The sequence below is a fragment of the Megalops cyprinoides genome, chromosome 12 (assembly GCF_013368585.1).
Source record: "Megalops cyprinoides isolate fMegCyp1 chromosome 12, fMegCyp1.pri, whole genome shotgun sequence".
Classification (NCBI taxonomy): domain Eukaryota; kingdom Metazoa; phylum Chordata; class Actinopteri; order Elopiformes; family Megalopidae; genus Megalops; species Megalops cyprinoides.
In genome coordinates this window covers 19,747,683-19,771,346 of record NC_050594.1, presented here as the reverse complement: position 1 = coordinate 19,771,346, position 23,664 = coordinate 19,747,683, and the positions used below count along the sequence as shown (strand labels likewise).

The 23,664-nt window shown below is 47.7% G+C and overlaps 1 protein-coding gene across 1 annotated transcript in view; it reads left to right on the top strand.

Moving 5' to 3' along the window:
* Positions 1-23,664, top strand: part of mta1 (metastasis associated 1) — a 38,316-nt gene that overhangs the window by 12,931 nt on the left and 1,721 nt on the right. Inside the window, exons 2-16 of the mRNA XM_036542354.1 lie at positions 6,429-6,496; positions 7,383-7,476; positions 12,439-12,565; positions 13,959-14,022; positions 15,006-15,123; positions 15,364-15,466; positions 15,834-15,933; positions 17,388-17,576; positions 18,251-18,325; positions 18,507-18,565; positions 18,919-19,046; positions 19,235-19,386; positions 19,800-19,989; positions 20,279-20,368; positions 20,672-20,824. Of these exons, the coding sequence (XP_036398247.1) occupies positions 6,429-6,496; positions 7,383-7,476; positions 12,439-12,565; positions 13,959-14,022; positions 15,006-15,123; positions 15,364-15,466; positions 15,834-15,933; positions 17,388-17,576; positions 18,251-18,325; positions 18,507-18,565; positions 18,919-19,046; positions 19,235-19,386; positions 19,800-19,989; positions 20,279-20,368; positions 20,672-20,824 (1,710 nt within the window). The remainder of the gene's footprint in view (positions 1-6,428; positions 6,497-7,382; positions 7,477-12,438; positions 12,566-13,958; positions 14,023-15,005; positions 15,124-15,363; positions 15,467-15,833; positions 15,934-17,387; positions 17,577-18,250; positions 18,326-18,506; positions 18,566-18,918; positions 19,047-19,234; positions 19,387-19,799; positions 19,990-20,278; positions 20,369-20,671; positions 20,825-23,664) is intronic.

The window sequence follows — 23,664 nt, the reverse complement described above, 5'->3', positions numbered from 1 at the left end:
CCTGTGCTGTGCGGATATCTGGCTAGCCATTGCTAATGTTAGCCACATTCCAGTATGTTTGCTGCTAGATGGCTAACAGTTGGCCAACTTACCTTAGATAACTAGCTAGCCAGTCAGATAGCTATGGTAGCTAACCTATCTTTTCTCTCAGGAGGGTGGAGTTTGTATCATGTTTATATTTCTCATACCTGCTTAAGCAGTGCTGCGCAGGCAGGTCAGGTAGATCGGGCAGTGGCAGGGGCTCACCATGGACACAGATGTTAGACTTCGGTCCTCTGGTTTGGAGCCAGACATCCCCTTGCTCATGTCCCATCAGGTTGAGGTACGTGCAGTGACAGTTTTTTAGCTGATTTTTATAGCAAATAATTCAGTGGCATTAATCATTTTGAGTACGGTTTGTACAAATAAAGAAAACGGAACCTAGAAAGCCACAATAACCCTGGAACAGGTCCAGTGGGCCCCTGCATGGGGAGAATGCGTCGTGAAGCAAACACATATGCGATCAAATGTATGACAACAGTCATTTTTTAAGTGCTTTATATGACAGCTAACTGTACCATACTCGGGTAAGTGTGAATTTTGTTTGGGCGAGTAGATCTTTAACCCACATGTCTGACTGGGAATATGAGGAAGAAAAGTCAATGTTGACCCCTGTGGGTTTCTGTCAGTGGTGTGTGCTTGCGGACTGTTGGGTAGTAATACAGAGCGCCTGACCAGCTGCTTCCCTTGTGTTTCAGCAGGCGTTGCCTCTCGTTGCAGATAAGGCAGGCGCTGTGCGGTGTCAGTACCAGTGCCTGGTTCCCTTTGGATAGTTAAAAAGAGAACCCACACTGTCTGTAACGATTACGATAGTACCGCGTTTCACACTGTATGAAGAGGCTGTCCCATTGCTCAGCTTACAGCAGGGTTAGCCACCCCGGCTGTTCCCGGGTGCTTTATCGCTTATACATAAATGCACATGTGCATAAATACATACCCATCTTCATTGGGAAGCAATGCCTGTGAGTCTTGAAATGGGTGTGGGAAACAGGGGCTGTTATTTCTCAGGTTCTCTCTGTCTCTGACTGCCGTGTCTCCTGGCAGTACTGAGGAGAGCACCAGTGTATCATGTTGTGGTTTGGGGGTGAGGGAGGCAGGATGTGAGTGTGTGTGTGTATGTGTGTGTGCGTGCGTGTGTGCACATGCATGCATGCATGCATGTGAGTGTTGGTGGGGGGGGAGGGGGGGCCTTGAATTACCTGACATTGCCATAGTAACCCTTATTCCACAGATCCCTGCAGTGTGTAACACACTCAAGCCTGATATGGGTTCCTTCTGCAGTTCCTCCTCCCTGCACTCTTATCAGTACCACACAGGGGGATCAGAGTGGGTCTGGGCCAAGCAAGCCTGCTTCTGAACCTCTGCCTGAGTGTCACCCGTGGTTACCAGTCCTGGGATAGGGTCTGTGGGGGGACATGGAATTGGCATATATGTGTGGAAAATCAGCTGCAGTTGATTAGTATGGTTTTTCCTCGGTGGAAGCACTCGCTTGTGTGCGTGTGTGTGTGTGTGTGTGCGTGCGTGTGTGTGTTATTTTTTTTTTTTTCCCCTGCACTCAGCTATCCCTGGCCTGGTTAGAATCCACCCAACCACCACACGCTCTGGGTCTCGGCAACACATTCTGATTGGATGGCCGGAAATTTGATTGCATGGTGACGTCACAGTGAGAAGCCTTGCCTGTGGTGGTCAGGAGGCGCAGGGGGGAGACGGGGCACAGCAGACCAGAGCGGCAGGGAAGGCAGGAGCGCTGGCAGGAAGCGAGACCGAGTGGCACCGCCGCGAGGTCCATTTCAGCTTTCAGCAGGCCGGGGGGCTCGGAGCGCAGTGCGGGGAACCACACAGGCGGTTTGGTAGGCAGACTGTCACAGCACCGCGTGCTTCTTCACTGAGATGCCCTGTTCTCGTGCGCTCACTAATAATCATGCATTCCCATCAAAGTTTGGAGCGGTGAAGAAAATTTGATACCAGCAACATGAGTGCACATGACTTTTATGTGCACATGAGTTTTAGGGGCATGAAGTAAACCTCAGCTGGTAAAAATTCCCCAAAATATACACATTTAAGTCAACTGTATATTGAAAAAGATTTCAGATGGGTTTAAATTTTGCCTGAGTAGTAAACTCCACAGGAACCATGCATTTCCCTGCTCTAAAGAAGCCCTGGGAGGGTCATGCTGTATAGCGTCACCTTCTTGCTGTGACTCAGGGCTCCCCCATCAATGTTACTGAGACATGTGTACACACGGCCTGTATTGGCAGGGAGGACTGTTCCTTTGTCCTTTATTTTCCCAACCCGTAAGCAACCACATGAAGGTGTGGTTTCACTGCTTGTCGATCTCCTAGCTGTGAAGGCAGCGTAGGGTTCAATTCAAAACTGCCTGGGTACCTGCATTTACTGACGTAGAATAGATGGTACTAGCAATGTTAGCCATGTTTAATTGAAGCAGGTAACCAACATGGAGCAATACGTTTCCCTTAGCAGTATGAGTGTTAAAAGGAAGCTATTGTAGGAGTTATCTCAACAAGCTTAGATGTAGACTATGTTGTGTGTAACATCCTCAGAAACATTGCCATTGTCCTCGAGTTTGCGTCACACATGGTGGTCAGCCGACACTCAGTGTGCAGTTAATAGATAAAGAAAGGAAGTGCTCAGTGTTTAGGTACCAGTTGGCCAGCCAGTAAAACAGATCGGTAATGGGAGACACCTACTGCATACTGACTGGACGGGTGAATTGCCTGTTGTCTTTGATTGCTCAGGCTTTTTTTGCATACATTATCCTGGTTTACAGCGCAGTTGTGATGAGATGAGTTGTCACACACCTGGCACGTCTGGTAAACCAGACAACATGCCAGCTAATTTCACACAGTGTAAACCCTATTCTGGAACCATTTGGTTAGTGATTTTTTCATTGGCATCTGCTGCCTCTGTAAATGTGTGACATCACAGTGTATTCTGATCTGGAACATAATGGTCTACATCAGAAGGAAGAGTACCACAGGTCAGAACATAATGGTCAGTACAGCAGGGTCATTGGCAGTTGAATTTCACCCAGACTAGTAAGAACGCCTCCCTTTTCTAACTTTGCAAAGTAAGTGAAAGTAAAATGTGGACGTCAGCCTATTCTCGGCATTTGAACTTTAAGCTCTTCTAGGTCATGCCCTGTGGTTGGATGTTTTTGTGATTGACGGCTTAGTCTGTGCTCTGTTGTTCGCCGGTTTTGTAGCATGTAGGCCTGATATGACTGTAATGTTACTTTACACATCTGAGCCTTCCACCTTCCAGGCCCACATGTGTTGTAACATCCATGACTGTTCATTTGCTTACATGGATGGGTTTTATACAGTTCAAAAGGCCGCAGGTGATCTACACTGCGTAGAACAGAGAGGCCTGGAAAGGTTTGTGGGGCCGTGGTTAGCCGTACATTCAGATCCCTTGCATGAAAATGGATGCACCATTTTTTTTGTGAGTTTAGATTTTTCTGGGACGGGAATCTTACGTTCCACAGTAGAATACTGGTGTGCTGGGTAGGGGTGGGGTGTGGCAGCGCTGACCTTCCCTTTTCGTTTTCAGTCAATACTGTCGTCTTTGTTTTTACCTTTGCAGTGTTATCATAGAATTTCGGTCAAGGGGGTTATGCTATAAGAACAAAAAATAAGCAGTCGCAGAACCATAACTTGGATATGTGATAGTCTGTGTGGTCTCTAAATATACATTGATACATTCTGAATACAGTAACTATTTATGTTAGTACTTTAAAAGATGTTTACGTACAGTTATATATTTATGTTATATACTTCACTATGTTAATTCCCTCAAGATTTCAAATATATCCTCATTCCTAATGCTCTTTTCTCCTCACATAATTTCCAAGCCAAGTTTGTTTTATAATGATGGAAATATTTGACTCGCAATTTCACAGCCAACCACACAGCACATAAGCTGCTTGAACATCAATTGCGGGAGTGATTTAAAGCTCACAGAGACGGGGGGGCGGAGACTCGGTGTACCCAGGCAGCGTGTTAGCGCACCGGGTCTAAAAGCTGAGAATTAGGCCTGCGGGGGTTCTGTAAAAAGCCCAAGGCGGTGGCTGTTGTCTGTGATGCGGGCCGCCGTGACTGACTCGCGCAGGGGGGAATCAGTGCCGTCCTGTGCGGATCGCAGCGTCCTCGCGGAGTAGGTCAGGGGACGCTGGAGTACAAACAGGGCTTACGGGTTTACCTCAGGGAAGGGGGGTTCGCTGTGCTGCTCTCAGCCCATTTCCAGCCTGGGATCTGGTTACTTTTTCCTGCTGAATTATTGAGGTGGGTTACGACGGGGTTCTGTGGAGCTGATTAGCAGGTTTGATAGCGCAGAAGCTCATTTCTGGTCTTGCGTGGGAGGGGGAATTTTTTTTAGCGAACGGGGTTAAACTCTTGTTGGTGGGTTCCTGCACAGTTAATTGGTACCTTTTGATGAAAAGTTATGATTTGACTGCAGCTGGGAGAACCTGATGTGATTTTCGCTAGCTACATCACTCTGCAGTGGAGTCATATCACTAAGGAAGGATCAGCTCTGAGAGCAAACGCAGAGGGCCTTCTTATGTGACTAAACCCAGCTAGTTAAAGGATCCCTGAAAACGTCCCTGCAACAAGAGCCCCACATTTCAGCTCCCCATAAGCTTGGGAGTGCAAGTGCGTGAAAACGTATTGGTTCTCTTTTTGTCCTTCTGTTCCGGGGAAAGGGCGGGGGTGGAAATTTGGCACGGGGCGAAACGGAGAGGGTTAAGACCAGGCGCCTCACCAAGTGTGGGGCACGATCTGGCAGCGAGCGCGATGCGCACAGGGTTAAGACTAGGCACCCTACCAAGCCCGGGGCCTGCTGGGACTTCCTGCTGAGAAACAGCCTGCGTTCGGCCTGGAGCCGAGCCAAGAGCGCAGAGCAGGGGAGCCAGGGGGAGAGCGGGGAAGGCAGGAAGGGAACGCGGAAAATGAGCACCGAGCAGGCACTGTGAAGGAGGCCGCGATCGCTCTGCTGGCCCTCTCCCCACCTAGTGGCGAAACAAGGTACTGACATTCACTGCCAGGGGAGCCACTCAGTCAGCAAGGAACGCTGCTGTTTCTAGGGCCGCTACTTGCAGCTGGAAAGGCTAAGAGGCAGATATGCTTGTATTACAAGGTGATTTGGCCGAGGTCTTACATTCACATGATTTTTCACCATCTTTCCACATGTTTGCCCATGTTTATGCAGGGCGCGAATGGCCTGTTTTTGGGTGTAATCTGCTCATATCCTGGTGTGAACGCTCATGCCAGCAAGCTTCACTGGCAGCTTTGCGTGGTTGGAATTTATATAGCAAAATCTTTAGATCTGACAGTTTGATCGTTAACGCTGATAATACAAATTAATCGCTACTGTAATCTCAAAATGATTGAATTTAACTTTTAAAGTAAAGTTAAGTAAATGCTTCTGGTGCCCAGATCCATTAAATGCATATTATTAGTATGTACTGAAATGAAATGGGCACCATAAAATGGACTTCTAATGCTTTGTAAGCACATTGTAAGTACTTGTTTAATGGCAGGTGTAAAATTGTGTTGGGATGTTGTGGCATTGAAGAAATATACCTCAGTATGTGTGGGAATGGGGGGGGTGGGTGTTCACAGCAGATTCTATTGCCATAGCAGACTGACAACGTTGAATCTCCATAGCTAAATCAGACATCATGATTAGACAGGGAGAGTTATCCTATAAGCAGGTTCACATGGATAGTTTTATGACTTTGATATTTAAGTGTATGAATCCTGAAATGAGTCTGATTCTGTAAAGGACGTGTTTTTGTTTTTTTTTCTCTCTCATATTTGTGGGAAGGAAATAAATACATGTGCGAAATGATGAAGTGTTAACCGACCTAAAGGTAAACTGAAATTTTCCTTGTCAGAGGTTAAATAAGGAAGAGAAACTACATTTCAAGTCTTGTAAATGTAAGAGATTTTGTTTGTGAATATGGACAAAAAAGTGTTAGGCTACTGTTATCATTTTGTAATGCACTGCACTGACCTGCAGTACACAAGAGCTGTGGCTATTTGGGAAAGATATGCGAGGCCAATAAAGTCTGGTTTAGCATGAAAATTCAAGCGAAATCCAATTTTCTAGATGTGAGAACACAAGGTGTAAGTGTCGGTATCCTAATGAGTATTTCCTTCTAATTCAGCAAGTTTTTATGAGCTGCGATTGGCTAATGACACTTTCTTGGGAAAGAGACCTGGGGAGTAGGAGCAGGCGTAACCTGCTGCTGTTTTTGGCTTGCGTCTGCCCCTCCTCACATCACATGGAGAGGCGAGTCAATGTAAGAGCAAAGCGCGGGGACAAGTTTTTCTGACAATCTGTTTTCTCTCTTCTTTTTTGTCTTGCAGATTATGTTTATTTTGAAAACTCCTCCAGTAACCCCCTATTGATCAGGCGGATAGAGGAGCTGAACAAGGTAAAAGGAGAGCGTTACCCTGTCCCTTGCACCCCGTCTTCAATGTTCCGCGCCGGGGGCGGGACTGCTACCTCCTGAGTGGGTTACGGGGGACAGGGGAGGTAATGGAGGTGCATTGATGTGATTAGAACATCTCTCAGCTTGGCCCAGGTCCCAGACTCTGTCTTGGCCCTGACAACCCCTCCTCTGCCTCTCACAGAGCGCACACACACAAACCACCTCCTCCTCTCAAATCACGCACTCTCACCTCATGTTCTAATTTCCCCTCCTCCTCCTCCTCCTCCTTCTCCTCCTCCTCGTATATCTGCAGCAGCTCTTTTACCTCAATCTCATAAATCAGACAAAGCATTGTGGCTTTGGGTCACAGTTGTTGTGCTCTTGGTCAAGGTATCGAACTCGGCAGGAATTTATCTATTGAAGATCCAGCTGCACGGTATACGAGGGATATATAAAGCTTGTCGGCCATGGACAGTGGCGCGGTCACATTTGAAAAAGTTCAATCATAACCAAAGCCTTGGACTGACTCTATAGAGTATTAGGGCAAAGCAGCCGGAGTCCTGTCAACAGTTTATCACTGACGCTTTATTCGATCACTGGCTGTGTTTGTATATGACCCGATGACACATATGTGAAGCTGTGTGATACTCCAACGAAATATGAAATATTCACAAATAATTTTCAGTCGTCTTTGATCTATAAACAGCAATGATGCATTGATTTATGTCTCTAGGTTTAGGGCTCCCCCCCGCCCCCTTCAGGATCAGCCAGCCCTGCAGGTTTGGTTGCTCAGGTTGCATGATCTCTTGTACCTGGCCGCTCAGGTGATTGGTGCTTTTCGTTTTGCTTGGTAAATGCATGTGAGCTCCTCTCCTCTCCTCTTTTCCAGACGGCAAACGGCAATGTGGAGGCCAAGGTGGTGTGCTTCTACAGACGCCGGGACATCTCCAGCACACTCATCGCCCTGGCGGACAAGCACGCAAGTGAGTGGGCAGCGGAAGGAGGAGGAGAAACAGAAGGGTTATGCAATTGTTTAATGAATGTGTAAGAGTGGCTTCAGAAGGAGGGTGATGTCATAAAGGTAGAAGGTAGAAATTTACATGCGATCTTGTGATCTGTCAAACAGAATCTGCCTCTTACTGCACTGAAGGTGGAGTGATGTCAACCGGGGCTTTACCCTCGTTCCCGTGTCTATACAGATACTTATTTTCGTCTTTGCATGTGTGTGTCTCCTTGAGTGTGTAATTGCGCTGTGTGTGAATGTGTGTGTCAGACGCATTCCTAACTCTGTACGTGTACGGTGTGTAGCTGCGTATCTGTCTGCAGCAGGGAGCGCGGATGGGGTGGGTGGAGCTGTCTCTGCAGCCTGCAGGGCAGGAGGACCCAGAGGTGCAGAGCTGTGAAGGGTTTGTGGTTTGTGTAGAGCGATGGCTGGGTGTTCGTCTGAAGAGCACTGTGCATCTCCCGCCCGCTCTTGTTGAGCTGTATGTACGAAGGCTTTTTGTTCTGGACTGGGATATGTTTAAGAGCACAGTGGGCTTTGGGCTTGGAGGTGTGTTTGGGCAGTGTTTGATTAAGTGAGGAGACTGTAAGTTTGGGTCAGTGAAGAAGTGAATTGCCAGCCATTGCTGTGGCAGTGGGACTTCATAAAGCTCATTCTCACTGGGAATGGCCTGAACTGAGCGTGGGCTGTTTGTGTGTGCATGTGTGGAAAGAGATTGGGAAGGACTTTGTGTTGCTTGAGAGGGTGAGATGTAATGAGTGAGTGGAAGAACTGAAAAGTCACAATGTGCCGATGTGTCTGGAAGGCCAGAAGGGTCACACCTTCGCACGTGTGTTAGCGCAGAGTGAACTGCCTGACCCCTCTGTGTGCCAGTCAGTGCGGAGGGGAGTATTTGTTCTTGCGGACCACACAGAGTCAGGGCCTGTGTGAGTTTTGGCTTGGAGCAGCCAACGGTCCCTCCACGGTTTCCCAGACATTTGCAATATGTAAAAAATGCATGGCAGGAATGGCTGTGCACCGCATGGGCGTGGGCCGCATCCTGTCTGTGTTTCTGCAGCGGACAGCGGACAGGCGAGTGAGGGGAGACTGTGCCGTGTTCGTTTGTGCGTGTGTGCATGTGTGTGTGTGTGTGTGAGTGTGTGTGTGTGAGAGGCAGCGTGTGTGTGAGTGTGTGAGTGTGTGTGTGTGTGCGTGTGTGCATGTGTGCATGTGTGTGTGTGTGTGTGTGTGTGTGTGTGTGTGTGTGTGTGAGTGTGTGAGTGTGTGAGTGTGTGTGTGTGTGTGTGTGTGTGTGTGTGTGTGAGAGGCAGCGTGTGTGTGCTTTTGTATGCTTGTGTGCTCATGCGTATTTGTGTCTGTGCATGTTTGTATGTATGGGGGGGTGTGCTCATGTGCGAGTGTGTTTGTGCTTGTGTGTGGCTGTGTGTGTGTGTGTGTGTGTGTGTGTGTGTGTGTGTGTGTGTGTGTGTGTGTGTGTGTGTGTGTGAGAGGCAGCGTGTGTGTGCTTTTGTATGCTTGTGTGCTCATGCGTATTTGTGTCTGTGCATGTTTGTATGTATGGGGGGGTGTGCTCATGTGCGAGTGTGTTTGCTTGTGTGTGGCTGTGTGTGTGTGTGTGTGTGTGTGTGTGTGTGTCTGTGTGTGTGTGTGTGTGAGAGAGGCAGCGTGTGTGTGCTTTTGTATGCTTGTGTGCTCATGCGTATTTGTGTCTGTGTGTGCATGTTTGTGTGTGTGTGTGTGGGGGTGTGCTCATGGGCGATTGTTTGTGCTTGTGCGTGTGTGTGCACGTGTGTGTGTCTTTGTATGTGTCCACATTCTTAAAATTCTATGGCAATAGAGTGAGAGTTTTGCAAGATGTAGAGTGAAAATTTTCAGCTGTAAGCCTACAATAAAATAGGGTCATTTTCAATGCTAAATCTAGAGAAGTGTTCCACATTCCTTGTATCATATATATTCACAGTTTACAACCAGAAGATTCAGAAACGTAATTAATTTGAGATTTAGCTGTAGCTAAGTAATGCTTTATTCTCACATATGTCACAACCTGTATGCATGGTTTGTGAAATGCCTCTCGGCAAATTTGTAATATGTGTCAGTCTTGTAACAAATACAAAATTTTGGGAAAAGTCATGCAAAATGTTGAAATCGTTAAAATGGGTGCTTTCCCTGACAGTCTCAACAGCTGATCACACAACTGTGGAATCTTTTGGTGATTTTTGCCTTTTGAATAATGAAACATTGATTTAACTAAGCTTTTCCATTGTGTAATCCACTTGTGGGAAATTCAATATAAACACACACTGGCATCTCGATCTTTACTTAGCCAGAGTTGCTTGCACAGGGGTAGCGGGACATGACTTGAATCCCAGAAAGAAAGAGAGGGTCTGTTTCACGGCTTGTTTCTGACCTGCAGTTTTGCACTCCTGAGTGTGGACTAGCGCGGCCTTCGCTCGGAGTGGATCTGTGCCAGGGGCTGAGCCGTGATTCACAGATGAAATATTTCACTCGCAAGCTGGAGCTGGCCCCACCCTCGGCGAGGACTCGGCCCCTCCCTCCCCCCCGAGGCCGCTATCGCATGTCCAGTGGTCACCGGCGGTTAGGACTCCTTAATTTGGTGGTTAAACATGCGTCCTGTTCGCTTGGGTTTTAATGTGGGGTGAACTGCGGGGAAAGGTGGCTCTCTGTCACCCACGTTGTTGTCGAAAGGAAAAAGCCCATGAAAAATGTTGCGGCTGGTAAAGAATCCGAGCGCTTTTGTTCGGTTGAACCTCTGGCTGTGGTCAGTCGTTTTAAAAGGGCTCCGTGAAACGGTAAGGAAATGAACCCAAAAGAATTGTGCGAGTTTTAAGCCATTCGGCTTGGGTGTGGGCCTCTGAGGAATTCTTTTAAATGCGTACGTTTCACATCGGGTGTGGTCCTTTTCTGACACCGTCTCCTTTTGGTTTCGCCGTACTGTGAGTGAGATGCAGAGGTGCGTCAGTGTTAATGGACAGGCTAAATGTGTTAGATGTGCTGTTTTTTTGGTTCATATTGCTCAGGACCCAGTGTGTGGCTGTAATTTGCTCTCTCTGTCTGCTCAGTCATAATTTCCTGGATCTCCTTCATCTAGTCTGTTGTTAGAGGGGAAAACCAGTTTTAGGGACTAACCTGCTATAGCTGTTGCGCGCACATGTTCACTCCTTTCTTCCTCTCTGTCTCTCCTTTGTATCCGTCACCCCCCCCCCCAGCTCTGCTCGCTTCCTGCCCCTCCCTCCCTCCCCTCGAGACTCCTTTCCCCTTTTCTCCCCTTGTCTGGTAAGGTGATTCATTCATCAATAATTAATAATTGGTTGGGACAGGTGAGATGGAGAGGCAATTTGTTGAGAGTGTGGGTTGGGTCCTGTGCCAGGAGAGTGAGGTTGAGTCTGTTCCTCTGCACCTCCCCATAGTGGCTTCTCAAGGGCATTTCGAAAGGAGCTCTCATCTCCCGTGGTGTTCCCAGCAACTGCCCCACTCCTCCCTGTCCACACTCTATACTTGAAACACACCGTCACCGTCTGACTTCATGGAGCGGCCATGTGTGTTAGCGTGTGTACGGGGTTCCTGTTGGTGTCTTTGTGTTTCCACTTGTGTGGAGCTGTCTATCTTACGGCGTGAGCACGCTCACGTGTGTGTTGTGTATGTGTTGATCCGTGGCGGTGTGGGGTTGCCATTAGACAAGGTGGAGGGAACAAGATGGATGTTCGGGGAGGCCCGACCTCCCCTCCTGAAGGTCCCCTAATTGCTTTTGTTCTGCCGTCTTTTGTCTTCTCTCCTTTTTAATCTGGCTGCTAATGAAACGCTGAGAACACCAGACTCAGACCTGTTTGTCTCTCACTTTCACTCCCCACACTCCTTCATTCCCTCCTCTCTCTCTCTCTCTCTCTCTCTCTCACCCTCTCTGCCACGGAGAGAGATGTCGGCTGAGGATCTGCACACATATTAAGGTGTGATTGGGGGGCTTATCGTTCTCTTTCACCGTCGGCCTTCCAAACGAGAGAAGGAAGAAGGAAGAACGGGGGAAAGAGCGAGAGAGCGGGAGATGGAGGGACAGATTAATACTTTGAAGGAGGGCGTGTGTCAACTGTCTCTCCTCTCTCGGCTCACAAAATGGTGACTGCAAGTCTGGCGTCTCCCACGTCACGTGGCTGCTTTCTCTTGATTGCTGTATGTAGATTAGCAGACGCCTAGTAGTTTTGAAGTTGTGCTCGGCGTTTTTTGTTCGGGCTTCCTGCTCGCGTGTCTCAGTGGTGTGTGGAGTTTTCTTTGTCGTGCGAGTGCGCGCTGGTGATGGTTGTAATGCTCCAGCCCCTCGTTTTGTCAGCCCGTGCCAAGCCCCGCCCCTGGCTCCAGGGTGCTGGCAGCCTCCCGCAGAACTGTGCAGTCCTGCTGTCAACCAATTGGCTGCTCCCTCCGGACACGCAGGCATCCCTCAGCAGAAACGGCTCTGCGTGTCGCTCTGCTGAGATGGACACAGTCACCACTCTTGAATGGAACAGGCAGCGTAGCTAGTTTGCGGGTAAACAACGGCTTTGTCTTTAAAATGCCTCGAACGTGTCTCTCATAAGCTGCCACGTCTCGGTAAAAATGGACCAGGACAAAACTGTTTTGATCAATTCTGTGCCTTTCCTCTTAGTTTGTCAGCTGTTTTTCCCAACCTCAAAAGTGTACTGCCAGAACATGCTGTCTTTCACACAGTCTTTAGTCTGTCTTCCTTCCTCACAGCTTTTCTAGAAATGTCATCACTTTACAGTTGCTAACTCTTTCATGCACAATATTCTGTGCATATTCTGGGTTTGTTCAAGTATTAGGTGTGTAATTCCGTTCTTACTTGCCCTCCTGTGTTTGACAGCGCTACGAGGCATTATAACATAACTATCACCGCAACATTAACAGGAATAACGGTGTGTTTGAACTTGAACAGGGGAGATGGAAGAAGAGATGGAAAACCCAGAGATTGTTGATCTCCCAGAGAAACAGAAGCACCAGCTCAGGCATAGAGAGCTCTTCCTGTCCCGACAGCTGGAATCATTACCTGCCACACACATCAGGTAAAGCATCTCACCTGTACACACCTGCCACACACACCAGGTAAAGCATCTCACCTGTACACACCTGCCACACACACCAGGTAAAGCATCTCACCTGTACACATTTCCACACACATAGGGTTGCACATCTCACCTGTACACACCTCAACACATTAGGTAACTCATCTTACCTGTACACACACCAAGTAAAGCATCTCAGGTATACACACCTGTCACACACACACACACACACACACACACACAACAGAGAACATGCAGAGACCCTGTCACCATGAAACCTGATGCCTAAATTCTCCATAGCTCATAAGATAAGGCCGTCTGTAGGTTGCAAGTGGGTGGGCTCTCAGGGTAAGAGACAGGTCACAGGTGGAAACTGAATGCAAAACAATATGCTAAAACAAATGGTGTGGCTAAAGGGCTCTTTTGGAACACTAAGCCGGCTGCTTTTTATACCCTAACTGAATCAAACAGTGAACAGAAACAGGCTTCAAAGGAGGAGAACTCAGTATTCAAACAGAGAAACCTGTACCTGACTGTTGTTCTGTGAAACCTGTGTGAGGAGAGGGTCTGATTTGTTTGTAGGCAGCAGACTGGTAGGTGCTCTGTGAAAGTCCTTTACTTCCTTATTTATAGTCTTACTTGATAAATCCACTGTACTTAGGTTAGATTGAGATCTGGTAATCCCTCCTCCCGAAGAATTCTGGGCAATGTAGTGTGTTGGGAGCAGCCATTTCAAGTCTTTGCCTTCCACGCTGCCACAGAACATGCATACAAACATACAAACAACAAGTGTAAAGCACATGTATGTACGGAATAAATGTGTTTGTTTCCTTTGATTGTGTTATCAGTTTGAGTCCTTTTGCAGCTGTAGTATGCTGTGTATTCTGCTATTGTAAAAGTATTGTCTTCCTGTTACTGCATTCCTTTTTAACTTTGCCTGCTGTATGCCACAGCATGAATTTTGAAATGTTGGTCTAAGAAATGCGGTGTTTTTGGCCCTGAATTATTTGGTGTACTATAGTGCAGTTCTGACACTGGCTGAAAATACACAAGCTAGTTTTGTGTTGTACTGCGATTTGGTTGATACTATTAAAAAATTGAAATGCAGCTACGTTTTATTTGCTGTGTGATATGTTTGATGTTGGTAAAAGGAAAACTCGACTCTTGGCTTAACACTTAAAAGCACAAACATACAAGTGTGCATGTAAACGGAGCCGTGTGTATATAGTGCAGCTTTGTGGTCATGGACACCTGAGCTTAACATGCCTGCCTTGTTCTCCTTGGTGATCTGGGACCTGGGTTGTGGGCTGATTGTTCTGATGTGATCGATTGTCCTGATCCTGGCAATTGATTGGCCCCATGTGATCCGCCTGTCCCTGTTCTCTCCTCTCAGAGGCAAGTGCTGCGTCACTCTGCTGAACGAAACGGAGGCTCTCAAGTCGTACTTGGACCGGGAGGTAGGTGCTCTCGTGGCACATCCGGTTTGCTGCGCGCTTGTCCGTTGGAGTTGTGCGTGTTTGTAATTGACAGTTGTGTTTGTGTACACCCGTTTGTGTCATTGTCTGTGTGTTCGTGTGTTCGTGTGAGAGAGAGAGAGAGAGAGAGAGAGAGAGAGAGAGAGAGAGAGAGAGAGAGTGAGTGTAAGTGAGTGTCAGAGTTGTTGTCAGTTGTGATTATGTGTGTGAGTGTTTGTGAGTGTTTGCATGTGTGTGTGTATGTGTGTGCACACACACAGCCTGTATGTTCAGAGTGGGAGAGTTGGAGTGTATGAGTTGTATGTCTGCTGCGGTATGAATTATTCAGTCTGTTGACCCAGAATGTTCTCAGCACACTGAGTAATGAGGAGAGAGGAGACTGCTGGAGGACTCCTCCTGGAAAGGAGCAGGCACAGATTGCAGAAACACAGGTTATTTAATCTTCTCCAGCACTCCAGAGAACCAGCAACGAGCCATGGGCCAGCCATGGATACGTTGCATTGGGACCCAGTAGTTCAAATTGGTGTTTGCGCTGTAATTAATCAGCTCTTTTCACTATTGTCCATAATGTTTGTTGTGGAAAACAGGACAGCTCCCCTCTCCTTTGGCCAGAGGGCTCAATGAATCGCCAGGGTTGGAGGGGACTGGGATTCTCGTCCATGTGTTTCACACTGTCATGAACACTGTCATAATGAGGCCATTAAGTTGTGACAAGATTATAAGTTCCTTGTATAGTTGTCCAGTTCTTTTATCTTCCACAAAGAAATATAATTGTTAGAGCCAGTGGACCAAGGCGTTTCCCTGTCATCCTGTTCTTTTCCACCCAGAGTACATTTTTCTCAGCGGAAAACGAAAAATGAAAGGTAGACACTCACAATAGTGAGAAAGACGGCTTCTGGTTGGCTCGTCAGTAGCAGGTTCTTGCCGTCCTAACGAACCATCTCTCTGTGCTTTTTTTCTCTCAGGACACATTCTTCTACTCCCTGGTGTACGATCCTCAGCAGAAAACCCTCCTGGCGGACAAGGGTGAGATCAGAGTTGGCAACAAGTACCAGGCGGACATCACTGACCTCTTGAAAGAGGGTGAGAGCTCAACCCCGGCATATGGGGGGATTTTGCAGAACACTAAAGTGGAGCAAAATGATTTAGCTTCAATGTGCACACTTACACGCCCTCTGTGTTAAGGTAGCGCTGGCAGGTAGCTTAGGAGTGGTGTCAGGAACAGGTTGCAATCAAGCAAACTATGGGTCAGACTGCCCCTGAATGCAAGGTTAACCCTGCAAATAAAGTGGCAGCACTGATGTTAAATCTCGGAATCCCCAGGTGAGGAGGACGGGAGGGACCAGTCCAAACTGGAAGAGAAAGTGTGGGACCCCAGCAGTCCTTTAACAGAGAAGCAGATCGACCAGTTTCTGGTAGTGGCTCGGTAAGATTATGATTTCGTGCACCTTTATCTCTACCAACTAGCTCGTAGCTTTTCTGGCCAACTATTGAAACTTGGTCATGCTACGCCTCTGATATTGTTGACTCTGTGTATGGCTTTTGCTTGTGTAATACTATTCCTCACTTTTAAGTCGCTTTGGCGTCTGCCAGTTGAGTAAATGTTAATGGTAAGAATGGAATTCCCTGTGTGGGCATTGTACTGTTTGTGGGCACACAGTAAGAATGGGGGGGTCAGACAAGGTTGCAGTTCTACCCAGACCTGCAGCTTGGTGTCTTTAATTGTCGTTCTTTTGTCTCACTTTTTTTGTCTCCTCTTTTGTCTTTGTCTTCCTTTCTACCCCTCTCCTCAGGTCGGTGGGTACCTTCGCCCGCGCCCTGGACTGCAGCAGCTCGGTCCGGCAGCCCAGTCTCCACATGAGCGCCGCCGCTGCGTCTCGAGACATTACACTGGTGAGGTGGGCTTAGCCCAACATGGTTCCGTTTCACCCTCGGCCCAGACCCAGATGGGGTCCGGTACCTTGATTCCAGAGGCACGCTTAGTGTGGGCTGTGTTATTACGCTTTAATCACTCGAACTAGCTGAGTGTTGAAGTCCCCGTGCTGAGAGCGGGAGTGCATTTGCTGTGTAGCTTGTAGAGCTGGCTCTGTAGCACAGGCTCGGGGCAGGGCTGGTGCGTTTGGGAACACTCTCTGGGCAGTGCTAATGAGCCCTGCTTCGCCTCACCCCACTCCCATGTGGGCACGCTCTGTCCTAGTTCTGCTGCTCATATATAGCACATGGAGGGGGAAAGGCTCAGAGCTACAGCAGGAGGTGCTGAGAGCACACACACTCACAAAACACAAACACATGCACACGCAAACACACACAACCGGGGCCCACAACACATGCACACACGTATGTGCTCACACAAGCAAATGCACACGTGTAAACACACAAACATGCCTGTGTACACACACAGACAGTAACACACTTAACATGACACTCTGATCATTCTGCATTAATTTTGATAATGAACTTGTAATTATAAGCAGAAAAATAGTAAAGATGACATTATTGGAATATTTATAGTCATAAGGGTATTTCAAGATAACGCCACTATGAATTTCAAATTATTGAATTCAGTTGAAGGTAAAAGCATGTACATTCTAAAGAATGTAAGTCAGTTGTTTGAAGTCCAACTTCCAATGAACATTACAAATAATGTCTTATAATTTCACATATTTCTGATTAACAGAGGAAAAGCTCCACCACCAGTGGCTAATTGCACTGTTGTGGTTCCGCATGGGTTGATTGTGGTTAGTACACAGATGAGGACCAAACTAAGACCCACCTCAAATTAAATTATCAGAGAAACGTGTAGGACCACAGTCTGTACCAGTCTGCCCCACATTAATCTAAATTAAATCACTATCATCTTAGATCTTATCTTTCTGAGGAGCAAGATGAAATGAGCTAAGCACACATGTGCCGCTTTCTGCTTAATTCTCTGTTGAAAAACCACATTGATGTACATGCAGTAGAAAAATACTTTAATTACTATAATTAGTTTTATCAGGCCAGTGTGCTAACATAGCACAGTGAGAGATGTGCAGTTTGTCAGCTCAGGTCTGCATGTTTCCATGCACGCACCAACTGCAGTGGAAGACAGACAGGAGCCCACGTTAATGTTAGTCAGACACAAGTTAACTAGTAGCAGAGTTTGAATGGTGTTACGAGTGGCGCAGTGGTATTATGCGCACACATGCTCACACGCGCTGGTCTGGGAGTGTTGTTGTTGTTAGCCTGGTCTGTTGCTCATTTAACTTGAATGGATACAGTTGCGTTCTGTTGTGCTGGAAGTCGCTCTGGATAAGAGCGTCTGCTAAATGCGTGTGATGTAATGTAATGCGGTGATGTCTCTGTAGTTCCACGCCATGGACACGCTACATAAGACCGGCTACGACATGTCCCGGGCCATCGCGGCGCTGGTGCCCCAGGGCGGCCCGGTCCTGTGCCGGGATGAGATGGAGGAGTGGAGCGCCTCGGAGGCCAACCTGTTCGAGGAGGCGCTGGAGAAGTACGGCAAGGACTTCACCGACATCCAGCAGGACTTCGTGAGTGAAGGGCGCTGCGTGCAGGCAGAGGGGGGGCTGGGAAACCGAGGGGGAGCAGGTCTTTGTGAGCGTCAGCTGATGTGTGGAGGGAGAGAGGCACAGTACTCTATAGGCTGAAAAGAGCTGGGTTGTTGTGCCTCTTGCTGACAGACAGATGGAGATAATATTGCTCTGACAGACATACAGACAGATGGAGGCCCGGAAACAAACCCTCAAATGAAGATGCAGCCTTTACAATTTCTTGTGCACCTGTAACAAACACTAAACCTTCTGGGCAGAAGCTACTGGTCTTTTGTATGCAGGAGTCGTTCAGGGACTGAGTGTGGAGTGTGGAGTCTGTGTCTAACTCTGCCATCTGCTGGCAGCTGGCTGCAAATGCAAGCGGCTACTTATCTTGCAGCCGCCTGCCACAAATGTGAAGGAGAGAGGGAGGGGGCCTCGCCATTTTGCAGTCCGCAGGGGCCTCTCCATCTCTTACTGACCGAATCAAAGTCACGTTTCAGATTTGTCATGACAGGAAAATAGTTTAAAAGTGTTGTAAATCCTGTGTGAACCTATGAAATGGTGTTTGCTCCGAAAATCAGACTTGTCACTCAAATGCCAGTGTGACTTGTGGATCAGCAGTCTGAGGGTTAATTCTGACGTGGCAACTTTATGCTTCTGCTGTTTTCTAGCTCCCATGGAAATCGCTCACAAGTATTATTGAGTACTACTACATGTGGAAGACCACCGACAGATACGTACAACAGGTAACCTATTACTACCACTGTTGCTATCAGATATGTTCACATATTCTCGAGGCTAGAACACAGCTTTTTGCAGTATGTTACTACTAATGCTGGTATATGACATATTCACCTCTTGAGGTTGGCACAGCCTGTTGCAGAAATGACTTTGCTCTTCCTCTCCCTTTGCTTTCCTCTGTCACAGAAACGGTTAAAAGCCGCAGAAGCGGAGAGCAAGCTGAAGCAGGTCTACATCCCCAACTAGTGAGTATATGAGTGAGGTCACCCATCAGGGCTACTGATGTGAGTCGCTGGTGCTCATCTCTGCGCTTTGTATTTGCTGTGCCATGCTACGTTAAGTTGTGCTCCTTAACATGCTTTGTCGTGCTGTGTTGTGCTATGTGTAGTTGTGTGCTTTAACATCGTCTGTGTTTGCTGTACTGTGCTATGTGTACTGGTGCGCTTTCAAATGCCTTTTCTTTACTGTGCTGTGCTTTATGTAGTTCTGTGCTTTACTGTGCTTTGTCTTTGCTGTGCTGTACTGTGAAGGTGTGGGGAAAGGGCACATACAAGCTTAACCCTGGTCTGCCCACTCACCACCCTCTTGTCTCCCGTAGCAACAAGCCTAACCCAAACCAGCTGAGTGTGAACAATGTGAAGCCGGGTCTGGTGAATGGAGCCGCGGCAGTACCGGGTCCTCCGGGCCAGACGGCAGGACTGGGTCGGGCCTGCGAGAGCTGCTACAGTGAGTTAGAACTGCTTTTAGCTTCACCCTGTATCAGCTGTAATGCCCGTTTTATCTGCATCAATAAAAAAATCCTGATTTACCCTTGCATGGGATAAGAGTTATTTCAGTCATACAATACATCCTTAAATGTAAGATCCATAAATATAAATGCACATATTGTATATGTTGTTCTATGGTGTCTGCAGCCACTAGCTCATACCAGTGGTACTCCTGGGGCCCGCCCAACATGCAGTGTCGCTTGTGCGCCTCCTGCTGGACATACTGGAAGAAATATGGTGGCCTAAAGATGCCCACGCGCCTGGATGGGGAGCGTCCTGGACCCAACCGCAACAACATGGTAAACGCTTTCAGCAATAGGGAACATTCTGTAGCATGGACTGTATGTTCTGCAACTTCGGTCCCTCACTATTTTCAACATGGTAAATATATTCTGCATCATGGTCAATACATTAAACTACAGAGAACATTAAGGGTAAATGTATTCACCAATATAGCAAGCATATTTTACAAGCCGTAAACAAGTCCAGTAGCCCAGCATTTAGCAATGGGCATCATTCATAAACATAGGAAGTGTTTGCGTCAGTGTAGTTGGCACAAATAACAACACGGTGAACATGTTCAGACGTGTTCGACAACACGCATTTAGTGCAGCTATCAACTCGATGAACTCTTTCTGTGTGTGTGCGTGCGTGTGTGTGTGTGCGTGCGTGCATGTGCGTGTGTGTTACTGCGTTCTTCATGGAACCCCAGAGCCCCCATGGACTGCCTTTGAGACACAGCGGGAGCCCCAAGTTTGCCGTGAAGACAAGGCAGGCCTTCTACCTGCAGACGTCCCAGCTCACCCGGGCCGCTCGCCGAATCTGCCAAGACCTGCTGCGCCCCCGATATCTCGCCCGCCACCCCTACACTCCCGTCAACACCACGGCTATCAAGGCAGAGTGTGAGGAACACTCGCCCGATTCTGAAACCCTTCATATACCTAAATACACTCTCTTTAAACCTGGACTGTACTCAGTGTTCATGTAGTCCTGGGTACGTGTACCCTCCACAGCGCGTCGGTTGCTTGCATTAAGTGGGCGGGTTTGAATGCGGTTTTGTATTGGATTCTCTTCGCGTGGGCGTTTCACATCCGCGTCTTCTCATGACTATTACGGAGGAGACTGATAGTCTGACAGGCTTTAACCGTTGCGGTGCTGAAATGTAACTGCGTTGTCGTGCTGTACGGACAGGCGCGGTGAGGTTGCCGGAGATGACCAAAAACCCAGTTCCGTCCAAGCAGAGTGTTCGGAAGCCGCTGGAGTCCGTGGTGAGATATCTAGGTGAGAGCGAGCGATGGTACTGCAGCACTGCACTTTCACTAGTGTCATCACACACACACTACAATTTGCCCATTGACTTACTGGAGCCTCAAGGGGCCATGACTTGCAACATAGACCCATCAGTCTAAGGAGTGTTGCCCTGGATCTTTTTAATATATTTAATATATTTATGGAAAGAAAAAGTTTTATGTTTCTGCGGTTTCTGCAACCTGTACCCATCCTCTAACCGAGCTTTACTCTGTTTTGGTCGTTGTTTTTCGCCTCTCTGTCGTTCCCCTCCCTCCTGGCGCCGCGCTGGCTCAGAGGCCCATCCGTGTCCGCTGAAACCCGACCCGCCGCGGGGCGCCACCATCTCCACGGGCAGCCTGACGCCCATCAAGGCGTCGCCCATCCTCAATAACGGCTCGCCGACCATCCTCGGCAAGAGGACCTATGAGCAGCACAACGGTCTGGATGGTGAGGGATGGAGAGCAGGATGATGGGGGGGGGGGGTTCATGGGCCCTCTGCAGTGTCTGACTCTGTGACTGTAGAGCTCTGTCAGGCACATCTCAGCCCTGACTCTCCTCTCGGTGGGCCAGTCTGCTGGAATTAATTCCCGGGTCCTCGTGTGTCTGGAGATTTTTTTCCTTCTCCTTCCTTTGCCTCTTCCTCTTCTCTCCCCCCCTTTTCTGTCTGTCTCTTCCTCTCGCTCCCTCTCTCTAATCTCAGAGTAGCGGTTGGCTGCTCTGGTGTAGCTCCAGGCCACAGTCAGTGTAGTCATGGTAACAGCGGAGCAGTGGTGACTCGTGGATGGATCAGAGTGTCCAGCGGGGTATGACCCGCCCCAACCCGAGTCGCTGGGCAGATTTAAGGGAACTTACCTGCCAGGACCAGGTGTGGGTGTGAGGGGTGGTGTGTCAATGAGCTTTTGTGTTTCTGCCTTTCAGTAAGGACTGTGGTCACTCCCCACAGAAAACCTGTAACGCCTGGTTGCTGTGCTTGGCTTTAATCTTAATTTCTGTATAAATTGTTTCTTTCTTTTTTCTTTGACAAGGTTGTGTGTGCTTCTGAAAAAGACATCATTCTATAGTTCTGGTTCCAAGCCTTCCACTGTTCCTACACCACACTGTGAATGCCCACCACTGGATATTAAATATTTAAGTTTCTTTGTACAATTTTAATGCACCAAGTTTGATCTTTTTTAGGTGAATAATTAATGATCTTTTAATTAATCCCGCTCCATTGTCTCTGCGCTTCCTGTCCGGGTGTATGCTCTTGGCTCCAGCACTTCCCTGTGGCTCTGTTTTCTGGGTGCATTCCATTGGAATGTGAGGTGAGACATGATATGTGTAGGATAAAAAGCCTGAGAGAGCTTCGCAAGGGGCAACATTTTTTGTTCATCAGTGATGAAAAAATGGCAGCTGCTGTGTTGTACCAGTTGAAGTCAGCAGGGGGCAGGAAAACGAGTCTTTTTGAACACTCAATATCAAAAATAACTACGACAGAGAAGGGTATCTTTGAAATGGACAGGTGCTAGAATATCCAGAAGCACTCTTCTATTTCACAAGTTTCATTTTTTTTGTATGACTATCCTTAAACATGCTGACAGCCAGTTGCACAGCCCAGAGCTATAGGCTTTCTGTAGCAATACTAAATACAATTATGGTTAGATACGGACTAAGTGTTGTGACAGACTGCTGATTTTGGTTTCTATGTCAGTTCCTTCTTGTGGCTAAAACATTTTGGTTTCCCTGTTTAAATTGTGGAGTTCCCACCAGTGGGGTTTAGAAATTTTGACACCTGTAAACACTATGCCCAGGGAGATGTGAGATATAAATTCCATTTTGTATCAATTACATAAAACAAGTTCCAGTTGCAAGAGGTTTTTGTGTGATATTGTCAGAGCAGATTTCTGTGGGAGTCTGGTCTCCAAAGCCAGCACATGCGGTAATTGGTTATTACTAAGCCTCGTCCCTCTAGACCAGATCTGTGACACAGAGAGTGAGGATGCTAGAGCTGGAGAGTGACGTGGACCCAGAAATGTCTTCTTTCCCTGCTCTTTTGTACAGAGTTCTGCGGAAGCCTCTCTCGGTTGCCTGTGATCCTCTTCCCCCCCACTGCAGCACATATTGTACTAGGCCACAGTCAGATCCGGTTTTACTTTGAGAGATAACTCTCTTAATAAACTCTCTGTTATAATCATCACTGTGGCTCTGGGCCAAATGGAGGTCCACCTTTTGTAGGCTGCGATCTGGGAGAATCCGCTGGTTAAACATTCTAAAACATGACTGACAGCTAGAATGTAGCCTGGGTGCATGCTCACTTACCAGTCAATTTATTCATGTATTTGAAGGGTTTCCATACAATATGTCAATCTGTTTAATGGTAAAAGATCATTTGTCAAATTATCAAGTTTAGCATGAGCATATGCATAAAGTGAACCTCACCTCATTTGGCCCTGAGAAGCAGCACCCTCCTGTGTATTGAAAGTCAGCCAGCCTGCTCTGGAAGGCTAACCACGCGCATTATTCGAAGTAACAAGAGTTAATATTGCTGTTAACATTGTATGCTGGCAGTCTTGCCAGACTGAGAGGGACTGATTCAGAATTTGGCCAGAACACAGGGGTGACCACCTCTTCCCTTTTAAAATGGTGCCATGGGAAGTTCTGTGACCACAAGTAGTCAGGACCCGTCACCATTAACATCTCGATCGAAAGGTGCAACAGCGCTTCAGAGCACTCAGGTTTGCAGCGTGTGCCTGTGGTCAGGACTTCCAACGGTGAAACGCTGTAGTGTACAAAGAGGGTGAGGGAAGGGAGTGGGGGAGTTTGGGAGTTTCAGCCATGACGCTGCATCCGTCCACCGCCTTTGTTCTCTGCCCCGCCGCTGCTCTTTGGCCTGTAAATCAAGCCCGTGTTTGTTGTTTTCTTTATTTTCCAGTTTCAGGCCGCCACACCCTCCCCAGTGCCGTCCTTTGAGTGTTGAGTCACTGAGCGGAGCCGCCGCACTTTCCAGTAACTTGAGTGAAAATACAGAAAGGAAGTGTTCGGCTGATACAGCTTAACAGGTGTCCAGTGTGGCAGCAGACTTTTTCCTATCAGGTTGTGTTACCTTTGTGTCATGATGTGGTGTTTAAATTTCAGCTGCGCACAGCTGAGACGAAGTGTCAGTAAAATGATCCTGTCATGGTTCCTCTGGTTGCTGGGTCCCTCCGACTGTACAGCCTTGCAGATGGCACACTCTGAAATAAATAGGCCTACACAGCACACAGATTCCTTTATAATTGAAGCATGCATTTAGTCTTCTTTGGTTAGTG